This window comes from Mesitornis unicolor, unplaced genomic scaffold, assembly GCF_000695765.1.
Source record: "Mesitornis unicolor isolate BGI_N332 unplaced genomic scaffold, ASM69576v1 scaffold12861, whole genome shotgun sequence".
NCBI lineage: Eukaryota > Metazoa > Chordata > Aves > Mesitornithiformes > Mesitornithidae > Mesitornis > Mesitornis unicolor.
The window spans coordinates 48,403-69,237 of record NW_010161745.1 but is presented as its reverse complement, the minus strand read 5'-3'; the positions used below and the strand labels follow the sequence as shown (position 1 = coordinate 69,237).

The window sequence follows — 20,835 nt, the reverse complement described above, 5'->3', positions numbered from 1 at the left end:
CATGGAAAAGACGAGGGGCAATGGACGCAAGTTTCTTCTGGAGAGATTCCCATTGAACTCCAGGAGAAATTTTTTTACCACGAGATCAATCAGACATTGGAACAATCTCCAGGGGAAGTGGTGAATTCCCCTACATTGGTCAGTTGTAAGAGTCAGCCTGACAGGGTGCTGGGTCGTCTCATTTAAACTGTACTTTTACCTTGAGATGGACTGGATGATCCTTGTGGTCCCTTCCAGCCTGGTATCCTATGATTCTATGAACCTATGATAAAGCACTCACACTGCTACTGCTGTAACTCAGCAGTCTCAGGGAAGTAAAAGGGAGCTGGGGGCACTGTGTGTTTTCATTGTGTCCAGAATCAATATGAAGTGCACAGGTACCTTTTACAAAAAATAAATCAACATAACTGTTTTCATCCACAAGACTGAGCTGTCCATAGTTTTAGCAGAAAGGTTGGTAACCTGTACACTTTTTCTCCATTCAGCCTCTTTGCTTCTAAATAAAATAGGATTTCTTTCAGGTTACAAATGGTTTTATAGCTCTTTAAACATTAATAAAATGGACTGCTTCACCCTGTGAGCTAAAACAACAGTTCTTGCAAACAGAAAGACAAACAAATTGCTTGGACATAATTTTTGGGTTTTATGCCATCCGTGTTACCATTTCTGCATTGCCCAAAAATGAGAGAAGACCATGATACCACCATACCATACCATGCTCTGGCCATAGCTCTGAGCATCAAGCAGATACCCTTCAGAAGAAGGTATGAACAATATACCAGGAAGATTTAGAGTACTTCCTCTCTGATCTTTCCTTAGTTTCCAAGAGCTTCTGCTTAGCTTAAAAGCCTACATGTTTACTGTGCTTTCCAAAGGCTGGCAAGTTCTGTCTGTAATAACAGGAGATTTTGCTACCCTATACACATGTTCAGTCTTCAGCCAACAGCAATCTTCATGACAATGTGCTTCACTGCATAACTCTGCAAGGTATGAAACTACTTCTTTTTTAAAGCATCTAATTGCATCAACATGTCCCTGAATTCTCATTTTCAGACAGCGAGAACAGAAAATCCCGATCTGCCTCCTTCCACATTCACCTTGCTTTATACACATTTAATACAGTTTATACAATTAAGCCCCGTCCCTGTTTATTCAAACCCTGCAGCAAGAAAAACAGTTAAGTTTTACTATCAGTCCCCTCCCATCATCTCTAACTTGGGGTGCATTTACCAGGGTGGAGGCTGCAACCCCCAGTAACATAACCCAACACAACGCACATGTCACAAAAAATGACACAGGAAAAGGTCATGGTGCTGTGCAATCCTGCTAACATCTATCTATGTGGAATTTGAACTTGCTTGAATTAAAACCGATCTCTTTCATCTGCTGGTATTGATGAAGACTAAGTAGGAAGCAACCACTGAGACTCAGGCTGAAACATACCTATGGCATGGAGTGCAAACCCTTGTTTCAAATTACTCAGCTGTTAGTTTTCAGGTGACAAAATACGTTTCTGAAGACTGTCCTGGGCCCTGTCATTTAACATCACTTAAACAACCAATGTATATAGACAACAGAAGCCACATTTGCAGGGCAACTCAAAACGGCTCCCATCCCATACCTACCCCAAAGGTGCACACATAAATCACATATGAATGAACATGAAGAGTGGAATCCTTACCTGCCCCCCTTTGGGCTGGTATTTGATGTTATCCGTTGATCCAATTTTGGACCTGACATTCTTGAGGTCAGGTAGAGGCTGATTAATAACTCGTAGCTGCTTTGGAGTGGCCGGAGATTTAGGAGGAGTGCGAATTATGGCAACTTTTTTCTCAGTAGGTACCAGTATGGCAGATTTGGGGGTCCCAGGAGTGTGTGGGGTTCTGGAGTAGCTGGGTGTCCCCGGAGTGCCTGGAGTACGGGAGGCATAGCTTGGTGGCGTCCCTGGAGTGATGGCAGTGGAGCCAGGAGTAGTGGGGGTAGAAGTTCCACTTTTTCCTGTTCTGCTACGAATTGGCTCTGAACCTACATGCAAGAAAGAAACAACCCAGCATTAGACCCACAGAAATACAGCTCTTCTTTCCTCTGTACCTCCCAAGACTGCATCCCTGTGTGCCAAGCGAGCCACAGCTCTAAGATGGCTGTGCTAGTGCTGGAACAGCTGGATGTCTGCCTCTGTGTCTTACTTTGCTAATCAACCTGCCAGGAGTTACCTTATCGTGTCTGCTTGAGCTGGTGAACTGCCCACATGATGCCTGAGCTCTCTGCTCTGTAACACAGGCGTGCTTCCCACACCACCTTCGCTTCCTGCAAAGCTTGCTAAACCACGCACATTGATTTCATCTTGGGGAGAGGACCAGAAGCATCCTTGGAATCTCACCTTTGGGACTTGATCTGACAACCTGACAAGTCAGTAAGAATGCTGTCACCAATTTCAATGGATTTGGGTGTCAAACTAGAGAGTGAGGACAATTCCGACTGTAATCCTGAAACCGAAGGCTCTGAATGCCTGGCTGCTGCTGATCACGTACCACTGCTGGGAGTCTGGTGTCTGCAGCTGACCCCTGTGTGAGCATTCAGCAGATGAACAAGTCATAGCTCTGCTGTGTGGATGGGCAGATGCACCTCGCGTTCAATTGCTATTTTTCATTAGTGCAGTGAAAGAAAGCAATTACAGAAGGCAACCTTGATTAAAAGTCACACTCCAGTTACATCTGTATGCAAGTTAAAAATAGATAAATACTGGAACACTTTGTAGTGGCTCCAGTGTTTATGGCATTGCCAGTCCTTTTCACTGAGCACAAAACCAGTTTAGTAGTGGCATTGTGCTTTCTGCAGCCAGCTGTGCTGGTAACTCTCAAAGGTAAAATGAACAGAAGCCAAGGTACCTCCATGTGCTGCTTAAAGCAAAGCTTTGCTGAGAATACTCAAGGAGAGAAAGACCAAACCAACCTCCAAAGCCTGAGAACCTCAATCCCGAATGGGTGCACACATGTTTTCACCTTTAAAATGATAAGGAATTATAAATTCAATGGGCCTCTCTAAAGCATCCAGTGAGGCTAATAAAAATCTTATTTAAACTATTTGTTAATTTGTTTAATGGTGGTGGACCAAATGCAATGCACTGCTACCCCTCAGATCCAGGAGAAACTCTTTGCTCTGCATGACTCATCAGACAGAATGAACTTACTCCACTCACCTCCAGTTTCTTCCTTTCCAAACCAACCCTCAACCAGAACCTTCTCAGTAAACCAACTGAGACAGAAAGGGAATGACTTTGTCAAGAGACTGTGTCTCTTGCTGCTGTTTGTAAATGCCCAGCGTTAAATATCTTAGCCAGCTCTGAGCTCTCTACAAAGGCATTTTCTAATACCAGTGATTAGTCTGAACAGCAGTCCTGGCTCTGGGCATTGCAGACTACGGAAAGGGTGCACCCTGTTCCCGGTTTCAAGACCTTGCTGCTCAGCACTTGGTATCTGAATGAAAACTGTGGGGCTCTGAATTTCCAACAGCATAACCTAGACCAACTCCTCTGTGTAAAAGGTAAGGACACACGATGCTATGGCAATTTTATAAATCTAACACGGACAGGAGACATCCACAGCAGTAAGAGAGGGTTAATATGCAAAAGAACATACGGGTGGTTCGTCGTACTGAAGAGGAGAGGGAAGCTGTGAGGGAGAGAGAGTTCTCCTCTCTGTCTCGGTCTCCTGATACACCTCTTCGAGGAGGAAGGATAGAAGAAGGTCTTGGTAGAGAGGAACGCTTTTCAGGACTCCTGCTCACTCCATCCTAACAGTAGCAAAACAAAAAAGGAAGGTTTAGTTTTCAAAACTCGCTCTCTGGGCTGTGATTTCTCTCAACCTACATACAGAGGGAGAAACCTCATCTTGTGGGCCCAGTCTACCACTCACACAGGAAGCTGTGGGGATCCAGCCACCTCTCATGCTCTGCTTAGCTCCCTGGTGCTTCCTTACTGCATCAAAACCCCCAATAGTCATCTTCTGAGCTACGTAAGACAGATACAGATTCTCTTGGATCTAAATATGGATGGATTCCACATTTGGGTCTTAATAAGGAACAAGGCTTTTTTAGTACAAGTTGAAAGTAAAAAAAATTCTCAAGAACTCAAGTGTGAAATTCTTACGTAAATTTATCTGCAAAGGTAAAATGGCAAAAAGGTAAAATTCAAAAATTTTAGCTACAACTGATTTTTTTGAGTGCAAGACTGTTAATCCTGGTGTCTTCTCTTATTTCCTTCCATACTTATCTTTTTCACTTTCTGAAATGAGCAGACACCTTCTTTTTGCCAAGGTTAGAGCAATGGACCTGTACGTTAGAGTATTTCTGAAACTACGGGATGGGCAGCCAAAGGCAGCCTTGCACAAACAAAGGCAAGTGCGATCATGGTCCCAAGCAGGAAAAGACACAACAAGCATTTTACAGAGAAAATGGAAGGCCACAGCGAAAACAGTTTTGAAGTGGGGGTAGCCATCAACTCAGCATCGAGCAGATTTGAAACACCAGTGAAATGTAAACGTGGGGAAGCTAGGATGGACTGCCAAACACCACTTTACATTTATACTGCAACGTCTTCAGCACGGGCCTCCAATGCATAGACCAAATTTGGCTCCTTGAGCACTTGGTTTCTGCTGTTACTGCTGGTGATAAAAACTGTACCCTCCTATACTGGGAACTGAAGTTGTTTTCATAGAATATTAACTGGTTGAAAATAGCGTTTTTTAAACTTGGAAGGCAAATTAGTACTGCTGTTCTTCACCACTTACCCATGGGCACATGGGTGCAACTTCTTAGCAGTCAGTGAAGCAGCATTCATATCATCAATGGAAAAAGGGCATGTCCTTCCAGCTCTAACGTGCTTCACTTACGTTTCCTCCAGAGAATCTCCTTCGGTTTTTCCATTTTGTAGCACAATTCCTGACGCCTGATAATGAGTTTTCCTGCCACTGGATGTAAGTAATCCCACAAAAGCTTCACAGAGCATTACTCAAATTCAGTGGGGAGAGAATGGCATCCTTGGAATTCACCTACACATCTCCAAGCTAACTCTCTCTACCAACTCTGCTACCTTACCTTAGCATCTGATTTTGAGTAGGGCAAGCAGTCTCTTGGGCCTGCTGAGGAGGGCCGTATATAATAACTGTCTGTATCGAGAAAAGTGGCCTTTTTAGTAGTTAGTGAGCAAGCTGAGCTGGGTCGTGGAGGAAGCAATGACTTTGCTCTAGACTTTGAGGCAGGAATCTTTGACAAAGAAGCAGTCTAGTCATGAGAAAACAAACAAAAGAAAACACAACATGAAGCTCGACAAATGGAAAACACATGTAACATGGACAAAAATAAATAAGAAGAAAAGCCATGCTATGAATGAATACTTTTCCTGTGTCTGGTAATGGTGCCTATGCAGTTCCGACATACATGAGAGTTTACGTTTTGTGTTGTTTGACTGAAACCACGTGGGTCTGGACAGAGTTACTGATTATAAGAAGTGCCCTCTGCTGCAGATGCTGGTTTTGTCTCATGTTAATAGGACAAAACTGGTGCCAGGTACAGCATTTAACTGGTGCAACTGCTGGTGGGCTGCATCAGAAGTATGAAACTACAGGAGAACCAACAGATCCCAGTTCTTTAAAAACTAACTTGGGCATTTGAAATCATAGAATCATAGAATGGTTTTGGCTGGAAAAGACCTTTAAGGTCATCAAACCCAACCATTAATATATCCCTCCAAGCTACAGTCAAGAATAAAACCGTGAATCTTAAAAGCAAAGTTACACCAGTACTCCCACAATGGCAGAATGACATGACAGTATTGCTCCTCGTGCCACCATGTACACATGAAACACCTAAAACACCCCAAACACCCTATTCTCTGCATTTGGTGTCACACTGTAGAGTGACAACATGAAGAAGCCCTGGGACGAGGAAACCTGCATATAGTTGAAAGGCTGACAGGGTATGTCATTGTGATTAGGTACCTGTCTGATTCTGAGTAATGGTAATACCTCACTGAAAGAACAATTAAACATTAATAGGACAGACTGAAACATAGAAACTGTGTTGACACTTAGAACCACCTAACTGCTTTGCAAAAAGGAATTCCCTTGAAAGAGAATAGGGCTACTTGCTTAAGCAACACTTTTTTTTTCTCCCACAGGTATAACTGATACTACAGACAACAACTGCAAGGCTGTTATCTTGGCAATGTAGTCCTGATTCTCTCTGTATTCATACAAGTGTAAAGTTACACATAGGGCCAATCCCAATGGACCTGTAATTGTGGGATTTGGTACGGAACTTTAGCCATGAAAAATCTGTCATGAGATCTAAGTCAGTCACCCAAAGTAAATGTTTGAATCCCTGCCTGTGCTTAACCCAGAAAACTCTTCTTATCCTCTGCCAGCAATACGTTACCTTTGACCTCTGTTATCATTCATGGTGCTGGAAGTACCAGCTGTCCACAGGACAAAGACCTCTGTAACCCTGACTAAGACTCAGGAATTGCTGAGGTTGGGATGCAGAAACCTCACTTTACTTCAGAGGTGTTCCTAACATCTCATCTCATCTAACAATGAGAACACTGACCGATGTTCTCAGCATCCTGCTACTGGAGGTACACAGCTCCTTCCAGCAGATGGAACTGCTTAGCCTTCCTGAACTTGCTCTGCAAAGCAGTAAGTAAGCTGCAGTTTTAGGATGGATAACAAAACTGACCGGGTTGGATGATCTAACATTACCAGTGGAGAGGAAAAGGCTGCCCTTGAAGGACATAAAGTTGAAAATCAGGAGGAAAATCAGGAATAAACACAACAACAAAAAGGGAGAGGTCTGTATAAAAGCAGAGGTGAAGCCAAGGGACAAAAGAGAAAATGTCCAAGAGATGTGTGAGTGTGGCAATCAGAGAAGGGAGGCAACTGGGAGAGAAAGTAAGCAGGGGACAGACTTCTGATCTTTGCAATAACGTAAGGGACAGGAATAATAAAGATATATAGAAAGCAGATAATTTCAGAGAATGATTTTGCAGTGCTTGTGCTTAGAGCACTCCATGAACACAGAATACTCTGAAAACAGGCCAGTATTAACTTCTTCTGTGTAAGTGTTGCTTACCCCTCAAGATAAGACACTACTAAACCACACTGTTGACTCAGATTAGAAACCTGTCCACATATTTCTCACTCGCTAATAAAGAAGCTCTGTAAGTTTCCCAGTTATAAGCTGAAATGGGTCAGACATGAAAAAACACATGAAATCCTAGAATCCATGGCTGAATTCAGGTCTAAGTTTCACAGCTCCTCCAAAGCCATCAGTCAGTTATGTTGCTACCATCATTAACAACTTCCTACGATTCATAAATAATTGTCACAGATTTTTGTTCCCCAAACAACTGATGATCTGCTTAGACAGATGAAACAAATAACCCATGGAATATATTAGGAAATTTAAAGGAATACTAAGGAACTTCTTCATTGTTAATGATGGCTAGCAATGACAAAGTGTTGTCGTGCTGCAGATATGAGTGAGTATGTGTTTGTGTCATGTGAAAAAAAATTGTATAGGGGATAGCGAAAGGAGGTTGGTTTCCTGGGGATTTTGGAGCGCTAGGACAGGAAGAGTGTAGGATCAACATGGGAGCAGGGCGTGGAGGCACTGCAGCATTTGCTGAAGGAAACTCAGCAGAGGAGAGCCAGACAGAGAGAGCAGAACCAGCTGCAGAGCAGCTGAGGGCAGGGCACATAACTGTCAGGTTAAAACACAGAGAGGAATCAGAGGTCCAGGAAACGGGGATTCAGAAAGCACTCATCACATATAAAATGCTACTGTCCAGTAACTTCTACACACGCATGACCGCTGCAGAATACATGGCTATGTAATGGTGCACCAGAAGACATCCAGGGAGTCCTGCAGGAGGGTTTCTGTCTGCACAGCAATTGAGCAAGGTGGCAGCATGAGCTGGGTGCTGCAGAAAGGGCCCAGGTACGCAGTTTACCACAGTGGATGACCTGGCTCAAAATGCTGAACAACATCCAGCTCCTGCAGTTTGCAGTCCGTGTGTCCCCTATGGATCTGCAAGCTGTCATCATCTAGTGTCCAGGACTGGAATTCAGAGTGTGTTCAGGAAAAGCAGTTTTAATTACACTTTTAAATGAATAATGAATATGCAAAACAAATTCTAAATGGAACACAAATTTTAAATGGAACACACAATTACTTACTGAATTAACATAAAAAAATCGGAAATAAGGACAAAAGGAGATTATAAAGATGAAAGAGAAGATTATTTTACTCACTGAGAGTTTTTCCTTTGCTTGTTTAAATACACCAGGAGCCTGGTTTGTTTCACCACCTGCTGCTGAGAGACCCAAAGAAAGACTTGACAGTTAAAAACAATAACAATAAGCATTGCCACTTAGTACACTTGTTAGAACAATTAAATGCCTTGGAACTACTGTGCAAAGCAGTTACTTTGTGAATTACTCTCGGAGAACTGTATGTAGAAATGTACCTGCCTTAAAAATGCCCTGTATTCATCATACTTGGGGTAAAATGGTACTCTACATATTTCAAACAAATCAAAGTTTTGTATTCATGTTGCTAGAAGTCTAGAAACTACAGTAAAAACCTCTAGAAATAGTTGACAACTACAGGAGACTCTAGTTCTGAAGGTCAATGCTCAGACACTTCAGCATCCTGATTTTCAGGACTGTTCCTCTAAAAGTCAGGCTCCTTTAAATAATCCACAAATGAAAATTTTAAAAGAGGTCCCTGAAATCACAACTTTTAAAAATATCAGCCAACAATTCTAATGGAAAGAGAGCGATTCGCTGTTGTGTTATCATCCTAGTTGTGTCAACAAGGTCAGTGTGCCATGGGTCAACCAAGACCCCACACAGCAATTCAGATTATATCTGGGACATCAAGTGTGTTAACTCAGTATTTCATTTCTCTGATACAACACGGTTTGAGGTAAGATTCTTCTCTCTGAATGGATTCCATCCCTATGCAAAGCTTTGCAATAGGGCAGCTTTTCGGAAGACAGGTTATTGCTTTCACCTCAACACTGCTGCTCAGGAAGTCTAGATGTGAAATCTTTCTGCATCTGCGCCAGGATGCCCTCGGTAAATGCAGAAGCAGGACAGTGGGCATAGATGATCACCTCTGGCTGTAAACCCCATTGTCTTCCTGCTGTAAAACCAACGCTAACACACTGCACAGGACAGAACTCATTTTCTTCCCGCTTTAGTTCTGCCCTCTTAATATAATTTCATTGCTGTGTTTTAAAAATTTAAAGAGTAGGAGAGAAAACTTGTGAGGAGGAAAAGAATATATAATGGCATACTTCAGCTCTTCTGAATTTGTAACAGCAATAAATACAGCACAGCTGTCCTGCATCACACTGTTCCACATCTGTTACTGCTGGGTTTGGTTTGGTTTGCATCTCTTCTAAATAATCACAACTAGCACCTTCCCTCCTTCCTTGATACTGAATCCTAACCAGGCACCATTATGAAGCGGAAAGAAGAGCTGTGCTGTGTGTGCTGACTTACCTGAAAGCACTACAACTTCTCCATCTGAACAAAAGATCTCTACTGGCTCTGCTACCAGTTTCAGTACACACCAAACACGATTCTCCTGAGGGGATGACCCCAGAGTTGAAGACAAGGAACAGAAGCATATCATATAGTGACTCTCACTCATAGCCAGGTAATTGTCCTGGCTTTGCCATCGTAAACGCTCTTCTGATGGCACAAGGTTCAGCATCTCACAGCCACTAACAAAACATGAGTCAGACTGAGGTTTCACTCATGAACTACATCAGTCAAGGCAAAGACTTCACAACTCCTTCCTCAGAATTGGCCACGCAGTTTCTTCTTCAAATGGCAAGGTTAAGTCTCTTAAAAAGCAGTACTTCCCCTGTGGATATGGCACTGTAAGTTACCAGTATTTGCCGGTGCTTCCCTCTCAGTGACATGGGAATTTTTTTGCTATTGAGGGCAAAATAAGGGAAAGATGTAATTTCAAGGGTCACTATGCAGAAAATATGAGCAAATTATTTTTTTTTTTACTTATGACTAGCTAAGTTTCATTTTAAAGTCACAGTAAATGCAACACGGAGGTTTCAACTGACTGCAATACACTCAAATTTGTATAGACTAAACTGCCAAGGGCCTTTTGGTGGGGCTCCATTGGCCAGGTATCACTGAAGCTGACAAGACCATTCCAAATAGGACACACTGACAGTCAAAGCTGCCTCAAGAAACAGTGCTGTATTTTATGTAGAAGGAAAACTGTGAGCAACACAATGTCCCTCTGAATTCCAGATCCTGGGAAGAGCTGGATGACTAGTTCAGGCTCAGGGATATCCAGGTTAACATATGGTTGCCTACACTCAGAGTGCAGTGCTGTGTGGTATCTTTTCATATGGCCTCCCCTCAAATCTCACCAGTATGTAGAAAAAGGTGAGGTAGAAGAAAATAAGGGACACTGTGAATTTTTCAGCAACGCTGTGGTAAACATGCTAAGAGATATTTTTGTTCACTTTGTGGTGTGGTTCAAGCTAGCCTGCTTTAGATCCCAAACCTCAAAGTTCAACCCACATTACTGCAAATTTTATGATCAATCTAGGTCCATCATTTTGGTTGCTCTCCACCTCAGGATTTAAATGTACTGGGAGGTCATTTTTGTATTACAGTTTTCACTTTGACTAATACATCTGCTTCACTAGGTGTCACAGTGAGAGAGAAAAGCTCTGTCAGTTGTCAGGCAGCACACATTTAAGCCACTCGCCAGACTTCCTTATGCAGGTCTATCAATACGACTCAGGGCTCTCCGGGATGCTACTGGGCCAGAAGAGTTCAGAGGAATCAGTGGTTAAGTATCTGAGGGCAAGACAGCACTGACCATATGACTGTAGAAGTGTAGACAAAGCAGAGAACACTATAAAGCTGACACTTTTTCTCCCCATTTTCACTGCTTATTGAAGGCCCTGGGTCCTTTGAAAGAGTATGTGAACTGTGGGTCATAAGTTCCGAGCTGAACAAGCTGTGCTTCAGCAAACAGCAAGAGGTAGCAAGAGAAGTTGTTTTGATCCTTTTCCAGAAACTCCTCACTCTTTGGTAGCTCTGGTCCAGACTGCAGAGGGTAGGACAGCCTCTACTTAGGACAGCCCAGAGACTGCGAACCAAGGAGCCATCACCACAATACAGGAGGGGCCTGCATCAGCATTTCTCATGAGGGGTGGAAGAAAACGTGCCAGATTCCCTCACAGGAGCAAGGTGATGGGACCGAGTATTTAGTTCTGTTGTCCTAAGGGAATACAACCAGCAGACAATACACATCTCATGCAGCTGAGGCACAATATTAAAGCAACCCTTGCATAATAATCCTTTTACCATACTTTCACTGGTCAGACCTCCATACTGAGACTGGTCTAAATTTACAGCAGGAGTGACTCACTGGTGCAAAACTGGATGGGAACAAATTCTTAGGAACACTGTTTAACTATAGGATAAATAATAAATACTGTTCTTAATTTCTAAGTCATGAGAAGAGGCCGCTGCAGTTCTGCATTGCTGTGCATGGTTCTTCTCTTAATAGCCCTGGTTTCAGTCTTGAACAACCGCACTGCAGCGTCCGGCTGCGTTACCTGACAAGAACTGGCCTCATTTAACACATTTTTAAAATTGTTTTCTTTTTTTAGACCACGAGAGAAGTCATGTTCATCTTTCCACCCTGAACTTGCAGTAACAACAACTAATACGATGGAAATGCTGAAAGTGTCATTTTTGGTCCTCTAAATAATGATAGGCCTATCAGATGTAACAGGAATAATTTGTTTTGTCCTTTCATCTTCCTCTACCAAACATTAAGGTATTTGCTTGGAACGCATTCGAAGTGTAAGCCCAGATTTCTTCTCTCTCAGCTTCACGCTGCATGTGGCTGGATTCCCCCTGTGGATTTCGACTGTACAGCATAAACATCAGTGACAGATTGGGAAGTGTCAATGCAGATAACATCAATCAACAAAATATAAGTTCGAAACACTTCTTATTATGCATGAGAGTAAAAAGGCAAAATAATGGAAATGCATACCATGGTTTAAGCTGTCAACATTTTCCCACCAGAAAAAACCAAACCAAAACCAAAACCAAAACCAAACCAAACCAAACCAAAAACCAAACAACAAAAAAAGCATAATTTAAAAAAAAGAAAACAAAATGATGAGTAGAGATTCCTACACCACCACACTATAAGCACGATGCCAAGTAACGACCACAGCACTTGGAGGTCCAAGCAATGACAAGCATACATGATCATGGCCTCCAGTAAATAAACAAATGCCAGGAATGAAAGAAGAAAAGAAAAATGAAACAAAACACTAAAAAAGCAATACTATTTGTGAAGACTGATATTCTTGGAGGAAAAAATAAAAAAAAAGAAAGAGAGAATCTGCTACAGCCATGAGATTTACAAAAAAAAAAAAGTCTATGTTTGCCAGCCACATTGCATAACTGAACAGAATGCAGTCACCTGTCTGCTTCCGTTTAACACAGGAGAGATGAGTTGGTCTAGTATATTTGATAGCAGGTTTTAAAATTATTTTCCTGGAGGGAGAGTGGGCCTGAACTTCAGTTTTTTTAGCAAGTTCAGCTTTCTTATACACTGCTATGGACAAGAAAACACAAAAACACAGAATCAGGAGAAAACCCAGCAAACAGTTTCATATGACAATACATCAAGCGGCAGGCCCACTGCTCCACAGCTCCAGCCCAATGCATCGCATCTACTGGGCTGAACAAATCTTAAGTCGGAAGAGGGGGAGCACTGGCGCATTGACCTCAGCTGCATTACCCAGTGGTCAGGGGGAATGCCTATAAGGAAATGGGACCGGTGGAGCAGTGAGCCTTGCACATGGCTTTTCATATAGTTGTACAACGTCTCATTAAAAAGCACTACCGTTAAAACTGTTAAGGTGCACATCATCTACAACAGAGTAACTGGATAGTACTGGACAACAGTAAAAAGAAAAAAAATTAAAAAATATATTGTAATAGGGAGTGTTAAATGAACCTTTTTTCCTTCTCACTTCATCTCTGGAGAGTGTGCTAGGTTCCTTTTTAGCTATTTTCCTTTCAGGAGTAGAAATCCTGCCTCTCCCAGTTTTAAAAGGTTTCTCTTTTTTATGCTTATCGAGAGATGATCTTCGCAATTCTCTCTCTGCCTTCTCCTCTTTAGGAACAGTCTCTAACTGTTCAGTCATGATGCTCCTATCATCATCTGTAGGATCAGAGCAAATTATAACAACAAACAAAAGATTAGTAACAAATGTTAACAATACTGCGACGGAGCAGGGAGAAAATAGTTGAAGACAGAGCAGACCGATTAATAAAAAAAGGCAGACTATTTTACCGCTTGTCTGAAACATGCTGAGATTACTATTACCACTAAAATAACTTTGCTTTTCGATTAAGATTTGGAAGCAAAAGTATTTAACAGACAAAACAGAAAGGATAATGCACACCTTGAGTATCTGCCCAGAGACTGTCCGTGTCCATGATGGAGTCATCAATTGTTGTCTCATCTTTGTAATCATCACACGTCTCTGTCTTGTAGTCGGTGAGCAGTATTTCCTCTCTCTGGGGTGAAGCAGGAGCTTCTGGGGAGCCCTCCTTAGGCTCAACTTGCATGTCAGCCACTTCCTCAACCTCCAGCTCCTCTTCAGCCTGGGAGTCCCCTGTTTCGATGTCTTCCTTTCCTGCTGAGTAGCAGCAAAGCGCACACTGTGAGAAGCAGATTCACCCTCATCAACTGTTGTCTGCACCACTGTGATAAAGTCATCCTCAACTGTCACCACTGATTCAATAATGCCTTTCAGTTCAGGCAGTGCTTCTGGGCTACCCTTGGCTAGCATTTCTTCACCAGTAGGTTTCCCAAAGTCTATTTCTGGGGACATTTCTGATACAAGATGCTGTTTATCCTCCTCTTCTTGCCCAACTTCTACCTCTTCTTCCTCACGTTCCTCATGTTCCTCCCCTTTCGCAGCCCCAGCTGCCACTTCACATGGTAGCAGCTTTTGGATCTCCATAGGTTTCACAGCTGTATCAGGAATCCTTTCAGTTGCTTCTGCAGGTTGTGGTATGCTCTCCATCTGAATTTCAGCGGGCTCTTCCTGGAGAGGCTCACCTTTTAGAAGGACGACCTCCACTGAAGGCTCCTTTAATGGTAACTGTGCAGGCGTCTCTTCCCCAGACACTGCAGGTTTTGGAGGTTCTGCTTTGACATCCTCTGTTTTCAAAGATTCTCCATTCAAACCTTCTTGGGCTTGATCATGCTCTCCACTAGATTCGTAAGATTCCTCTTTATCAACTGCCTCTTGATGTACCAGATCGGGCTTAGTTACTTTTTCCTTAATTTCTATTTCAGACAGTTTGGTGCTGTCCTTCACATAACTAGGCTCGGTCTTGGAAAGTACATCTGCATCCTTTGCTTCTCTGGACGAGACAGTCTGATCTTTCTGCTGAGTGTCTTTGGGCTCAGGCTCTGCTCTTTTAACAGAGGCTTTGTCCTTCCCTGAAGGATGAGAAACGTCGCTGATCTTGGAATCTAACTGACTCTGATATTCTTGGTCAGCTCTCCTTGCAGCCACTTCCATATCGTGCTTTATAGCATTGTAATCTGGTCTTATTGGAGCTTCTATCTCAGCTATTTCAGGAACAACACTAAGAGTCCTCTCCTTCTCCATCAACAAAGAAACAGCATCCCTTTCCATTGCTATCTCTGAAGCCGATATTCTGTCATACATGGTATCATCAGTTACATGAACTTTATCAGCCATGCTTTCTTCTTTCATTTCTAAGATTGCCTCAGGTCTTGTCTTCTCTGGCTCTGCACCTTTAATGGGACAGACCTCTTTAGAGTCAACTTGATCTTCGCTTTTCTCCAGCACAGTATCCAGCTTCTCTCTCTTCTCCTGCTCAAAGTCCCTTGCCAGAACGGAGTCACCTGTGGCCTGCTGACCCACGTCCTTCTCACTGAGGAATTCTTCTTTCGATTTCTCAGCTGCTGCCAGCTTCACTTCTATTAAAGAAAGGTCGGGAGCTAGGCCACGCCTCAGTTTTTCATCTGTGCCTTCATAAAAGGGACAGGTTTCACTTGTCAAATTTTCACTGTCCTGAACTGGAGAAGGGAGTGGGACCGTGTACTTATTGAAAACACAGTAGCCCAAGTCTTCCAGCTGGCTTTCAGCTTTCAGAGTTACGTGGTTTTCATCTGTCACATGCGGCAGGGCTGTGCTGCTGTCTTCCACAGCAGTGTCAGAAGGAACGGACTTCTTTTGCAGCCCCTCAGCATCTGCACTCACAGAGGCTAATCTCGATCTTGTCCCTGCTAAGTCTAACATTTCAGGCAGGTCAGGAGCCAGGACAGCTCCATTTTTGTAATAATCTTTGGCCAGGAAAGGTGATCCGGCCAAGGTCTCAGGCTGGGCTTTTTCTTCTGTCATTGTTTTTTTTTCTTCAGCGTGCTCATCTTCCTCTCTACTATCAATGGGGAAGCAGGGGGCCTTCTCCAGTGCTGGTGTGGTTGCTGGCAAGTAGTCATCACCTTCATCCATGCTTCCACTAGTGTTAGTTAGAATATCTGAAGCAAGGGGAGAAAGATCATGTGCACGACCAAAGCTGAATCCTAGAGCTATTGAATCCAGGCAGGACATGGGCAAGTTAATAGACATACTTCTCTGTTCAATTGCAGATCTCCCCCCAAGTCCCAGGCTCCTGCTCAGAGTTAGGTCATCTTTATTTTTGCTGTGGAGTTCTCTCTTATCCCCATAGACTTTGGGGTCAATAGTGAACATTCTTTCTGTCGGGGAACTTGGTTCTTCTGACTTGTCTGGTGTGAAGCTCTGGGCCAGGGTACTGTACCCTATCTCATGAGCAGGCACAGTCCGCTGCTGATCCAATTCTGTCTGTAATTCTTCCTCCTCTTCCTCTCTGTCTTCAGGTATTAGACGATCTGTCTGATAAGGCTCATACACGCTCTCTTTAGTGTCACTTAGCTCATAGTAATCACTGCCTTGTTTCAGAACATCTGCTTTGAAGGCTTCCTCTTTCAGAGCAGAAGTTTCAAAATACTTTGACATTCCCGATCGATCCTCCTCTTCTTTCATCTGATGAGGAGCTGAAACACTCGTCTTATCCTCCTTGGTATCTTTTTTAATGTCTTTCTCTTGAGAAGGTTCTAGACTAAAAGTCTTGTCAGTGGTTGAACTTGGTGCCTCAGAGGCTTTCTCTGTTATTCTGGACAAATGAGTGGTATCAGGGTGCTCTACTGTTTTCTCGAGGGTCAGTTCATGGCTTAACTTGGCTGAGGGTACCTGTGTGCTTGGCTGCACCTCCTTCTTCATGTCTACTGTTGCTGTGAGCCCGCTTTGGTCCATTTCTTGTTCTGCTTTATCAGGTGACTTTTTAGCTTCATCATCCTTTTGAAAGTCTACTTTGTCTAGGGAAAGCGTCTTAACTTCAGGTTTTGTGGTACATCTACCATCATCCAGTATTCGAGCCTCCCCTTTATCATAGAAGTCATACCTTTCTTCCTCATCGCTCTCGTCCTTGGTCATGTCCTTTTCCTCCCCCCACGCAGGGATTTTGTGGGTGCTTGGCGTCTTCAGGCCATCTACGGTTACCGCTGAGAACTCCTGCAGAGCCAGTGTCCTGTCTCTGTGGATCTTCTCATCTTTAGCGAGCTCTTTGGCAAACAGTTGGTCAGTGGGTTCCTCTTTTGTTTTGGAACTGTCTTTGAGTGGAAGTTCCTGGGAGACAGTGGGATATGGGCCTGAAGGAAGTTCACTTTGGGCTGCTTCTGCCTTGGGTTCAGATAGCAGCAGAGAACTCTCACCATGGCTGATGGCAAGATCTTTAAGGTCATCTTTAAATTTCATAGACATAACTTGGCTGGGTGATGAGGGCACATCTGCAGTCCTTTCATCTGTTTTGCTCCCTTTAGGCAGTTCAGATGTCAAGTCCTTTTGTTCTTGAGAAGCAGGAGGCTTGGCAGCAGGTTCTGCAAAACTGGCTTCCCCTTTCTTTTGTGAATCAGATTCCAAGATATGTTCTGGTAGAGGTGAAGGCATATTTTCTGTGTCTTTGCTCTGTAAATCCTTTTTATCTATCGCCTCTGTTTTTGCTGGCTGTGGAACTAAGGCATCATGTTTAGGTTGCTCACCAGTCTTAGTGTCTTTCCCAGATTCGTGTGGCTTTGTGTCTAATGGTTCTGCTGTGAAAGGGCTTGCGCCCTCCTGGACACGGAACTCCATCTTCGTGGCTGCAAGTAAATCTGAAGTAGTTTGTTTGGGTTTTATAACAAAATTACTTAGAGTACTTACAGGCAGGCAGTCATGTGGCTTACAACATCATCTTGGTATGAATGATGGAAAGGAGAGGGGGAAAGATGCAAGCATGCAGCAAGGCCATCCACCTAGAAATCTGCTTTAAAGCGTTAAATCCTAGTTTCCTTTCAGTATATAAGGTTTGATAGTGAAAATGTGAGTTGTACACATATAAATACACGATCACTGAAATGAGATTACTTCATGTGAATTCTTTCTCTTCACAGTTTGTATACAACAGGAAAATCACAAGTAATCCTTACTTCACTGGTATGCTTTGGCAGATTCTGTAGCTTATGTTAGTTGGCTGTTAGTAAAGTTTGCAAGATTAAGTCCAATCAGTAGTATCTTTGTGTGTTGCTGATGTTTAAAGCATACACAGTTATACATTTCTCTATCTGTTTTCACATTTTTCTTCTACATGCAGCCTAAACTAAAGAAATAATGTATGCAAAAGGTTTCACAAGTGTCAGAAGAGGCTGGGTTTTTAATTGTACCAACTTTCTGTACATTTACTCTCTAGCAAATGACAAAAATCTCGCTGCTGTCATGAAACCAGTAGGTGTAAATCAGCAACAGAGCTATTAACAGTTCCAGATCTTGAAGGTCTGGTCTTCAAAATGGCCAACCACCTTCAGCTGTAACTGAAGTCAAGGAATACATGGCATGTTTCAATGACTGTATATCAGGCCCTAATTCAGTTAGTTTGAAACTCAAAATGCTACTCTTACAGTCTGCGACTGTTTTTTTACGGAGTAATAACAAGTTACGGTGTTTTTTATGCACGCTTTGTTAATCATTAACAGCCTGCTCTTTTTTAATGTCCTGTGGAAAATAATGACTCCTTTCATATGGAAATCATCCTATCATGGAAAAATATGAAGAGAGATGCTGCAGAACGTGTCAGATCTTTTGGCAGATCTTTCCTTCTTTCTTTCTTTCTTTCTTTTTTTCTATAAAAAAGCCCTAGGAGCGCTTTTTTAAAGCTTGTTACAACAAGCATTGGGCCAACTCCAAATGTCCTCATAGCTAATTTAAAGTCAATGGAGCCATCTTCTTGCTTTCATGAATCTGAATTTTTCAAAACAATCAATATCAAAGCATTGGCCATTCTTTAAAAATTTGCATACGTTACATTCAGTCAAAAAAGCAACTGCCACTCTAAGCTCTACAGGTAGAAATACCAGAGGTCCACAACTACAGCAGTTTTGCTCCTTTGTTTTACATGCAGTGATTTACTTGCAAACCCTACGAAGTATAAAAACATGGCCATTGAGCTGATGTCATCCTTGTTTTACAGAATTAAACACCTAGATACTTAATTTATGTACCCTGCTGTGCCTCTTACTGTAGTGCAAATGAGCAATATCAACGGCATCAAAGAATATTCTGACTGCCACAGGAATTTAATATTCCAGGTAGTGAATGGGTACACCACTACTCCATATGTGTCTCCACACCTTATTGCTCTGGCTGAAGAGAAATACCATTAAAAGGACAGTCTTGAAGTCTAATTCTTATGTACTGAAAGACAATTGATTGTAAGCAGATCACCCTAGGCACCCAGTCCTAAACTTCCCAATGAAGGCAAACATCTCAGTGGAAGTGATGGAGGTTTTGCCTAAGAAGGGCACTCCAGCAGGGTTTAGCATTTGTAATAAGGTAAGAGACACAAAAAAAATCAGAGTTCTGGCAATGATCGAGGAGAGGGGGGAGTAAACTGCAATGGATGGCAAGGATATGACATAAGAAGCAATAGCTTTAGAGAAGCTAAACCAGAATGCACACGCACACAAAAAAAAGAAGAAAACCAACCGAACCAACAAAGCCAAACACAAAACCCCTGCACTCTGCAAATGAAAACGTTTCTACAGTTTAAGCCTCTTTATGTTATAGTCGAAGTCAATAAATCTAGTTTTTGAAAGAAAAGCAGATGAATCTCTGCACCAAAAAAAAACCAAAGCAAAACATAGATTAGCAATGTGACTGGCAAACACATCTGAGATGGGGGAAAAAGGCTTACGCAGAGGAATCAGCTTAGCCGCAAAGCAGATTTTATCATGGCAAAGTAAAAAACCAGGAATCAGCCGCAGTGGTGGGAAACCATGTTGTCATACAGCACCTATGCAATCATATTATCTGCTGCACACTCTTCAAGCATAATAACAAGAGCAGTCATACTAATAAATGGGAAGAACAGGAGATGAAGCAGCCTCGGTAAGCACTGGAGAAAGCTGGAGAAGGATTCGCTGGCAGCAAACACATGCAAACCTAAGGAGGACACATGTTCCTCGGCCGAGCAAGGGGATGTGTCTCTAAGGGGCATTTCCGCTACAGCAGCGACACTCCCCCTGCTGGATGCCACAATTTGCACTTTGTCTTCTCAACACACTCTGACCTCCAACCCACAATCCGACTGACACCCACAGAGGCCCTCTGCCTGGCCCGAAGGCTCAGGGGGCCTGTGCACTTTCCCAGCTTGCTTCCCAGGAAGAGCAGCACGTTTTGCTTCCACAGCCATTGGACTCTCTACTGGTTCTTCTTCTTGGGAATGGAAAACGGAAGTGACAGCAACACCAACAGTAAACACTAAGCACACAGCTCAACAGGACTGCTTTTGGATAACACTTTCAGCTTTGAGCAGTTCAGATTTAAGTGCATCGAAGGACTGCTAACAGCCAGCCCATTTTAGTCACTGTGGAACGGAATTTTTCTTAGGGAAAAAAAACAAACCAGAGCCAAAAAATGTGTCTCCCCAAAAGAAGCATGTTTATGCTGAAGATGAGAGCTGAAAGTGTTTCACAGGTACACCTCTCCCAGAGATGACTGTGGGTCAAATATTCATTGCGATGGAGGTGGTATTGAATGATGGATGGCCCTGACAACACCAATGCATCAATAAGTTCAAAGTACATTGATACTTTTCTTATAAATATGCTGTTAGATCCAGTACAAGGCATTCAACTGAAGTGGAGGAAGGGATGAGGCATTAATTTCTTTCCACTGACCTTGGCAATACTGACTGCTCAATGCCAGCAAGGCAATCTATCACATGGATCCTGGACTTGACAAAATATTGAGCTGCTTCCATAGTCTTAATAAGCCTTGTGCATAGCTGATAACCAATGTTTTTTCAAGAATTCAGCCAAGATTCCTACACTGAGCAGGTTTATGAACAGTTTCTCCCTTAGGCTGCCTGACATCTGAACTCCGTATGTGAAAATCACAGATTTAACACAAGGACTCTTCATTTTCTTTTCTGTTTCCCCACTGGCCCCCAGGCTCCTCATCACCAATTAAGTAAAAGAAACTAAAGAGTGCAATAGGACTGTTCATCTGAATTTCTAAAATACATCACTCAGCCTATGGGCTGTAAGGATCAGTGTAACAGTGTCAAGAGCTGTCTTTACTCATGCCATGGCAGAAGGATTAGCGAA

The 20,835-nt window shown here is 42.8% G+C and overlaps 1 protein-coding gene across 3 annotated transcripts in view; it reads right to left on the bottom strand.

Annotated features, from left to right (window-relative positions):
* Positions 1-20,835, bottom strand: part of MAP2 (microtubule-associated protein 2) — a 66,113-nt gene that overhangs the window by 14,739 nt on the left and 30,539 nt on the right. For 2 of the 3 annotated variants that reach the window (XM_010193430.1, XM_010193431.1), the window contains exons 4-6: positions 8,307-8,368; positions 3,639-3,792; positions 1,682-2,025 (exon numbers count right to left, since the gene is read on the bottom strand). In XM_010193430.1, the coding sequence (XP_010191732.1) occupies positions 1,682-2,025; positions 3,639-3,792; positions 8,307-8,368 (560 nt within the window). Of the gene's footprint in view, positions 1-1,681; positions 2,026-3,638; positions 3,793-5,094; positions 5,281-8,306; positions 8,369-20,835 lie in introns of all 3 variants that reach the window. The other variant, XM_010193429.1, reaches the window with a different exon arrangement.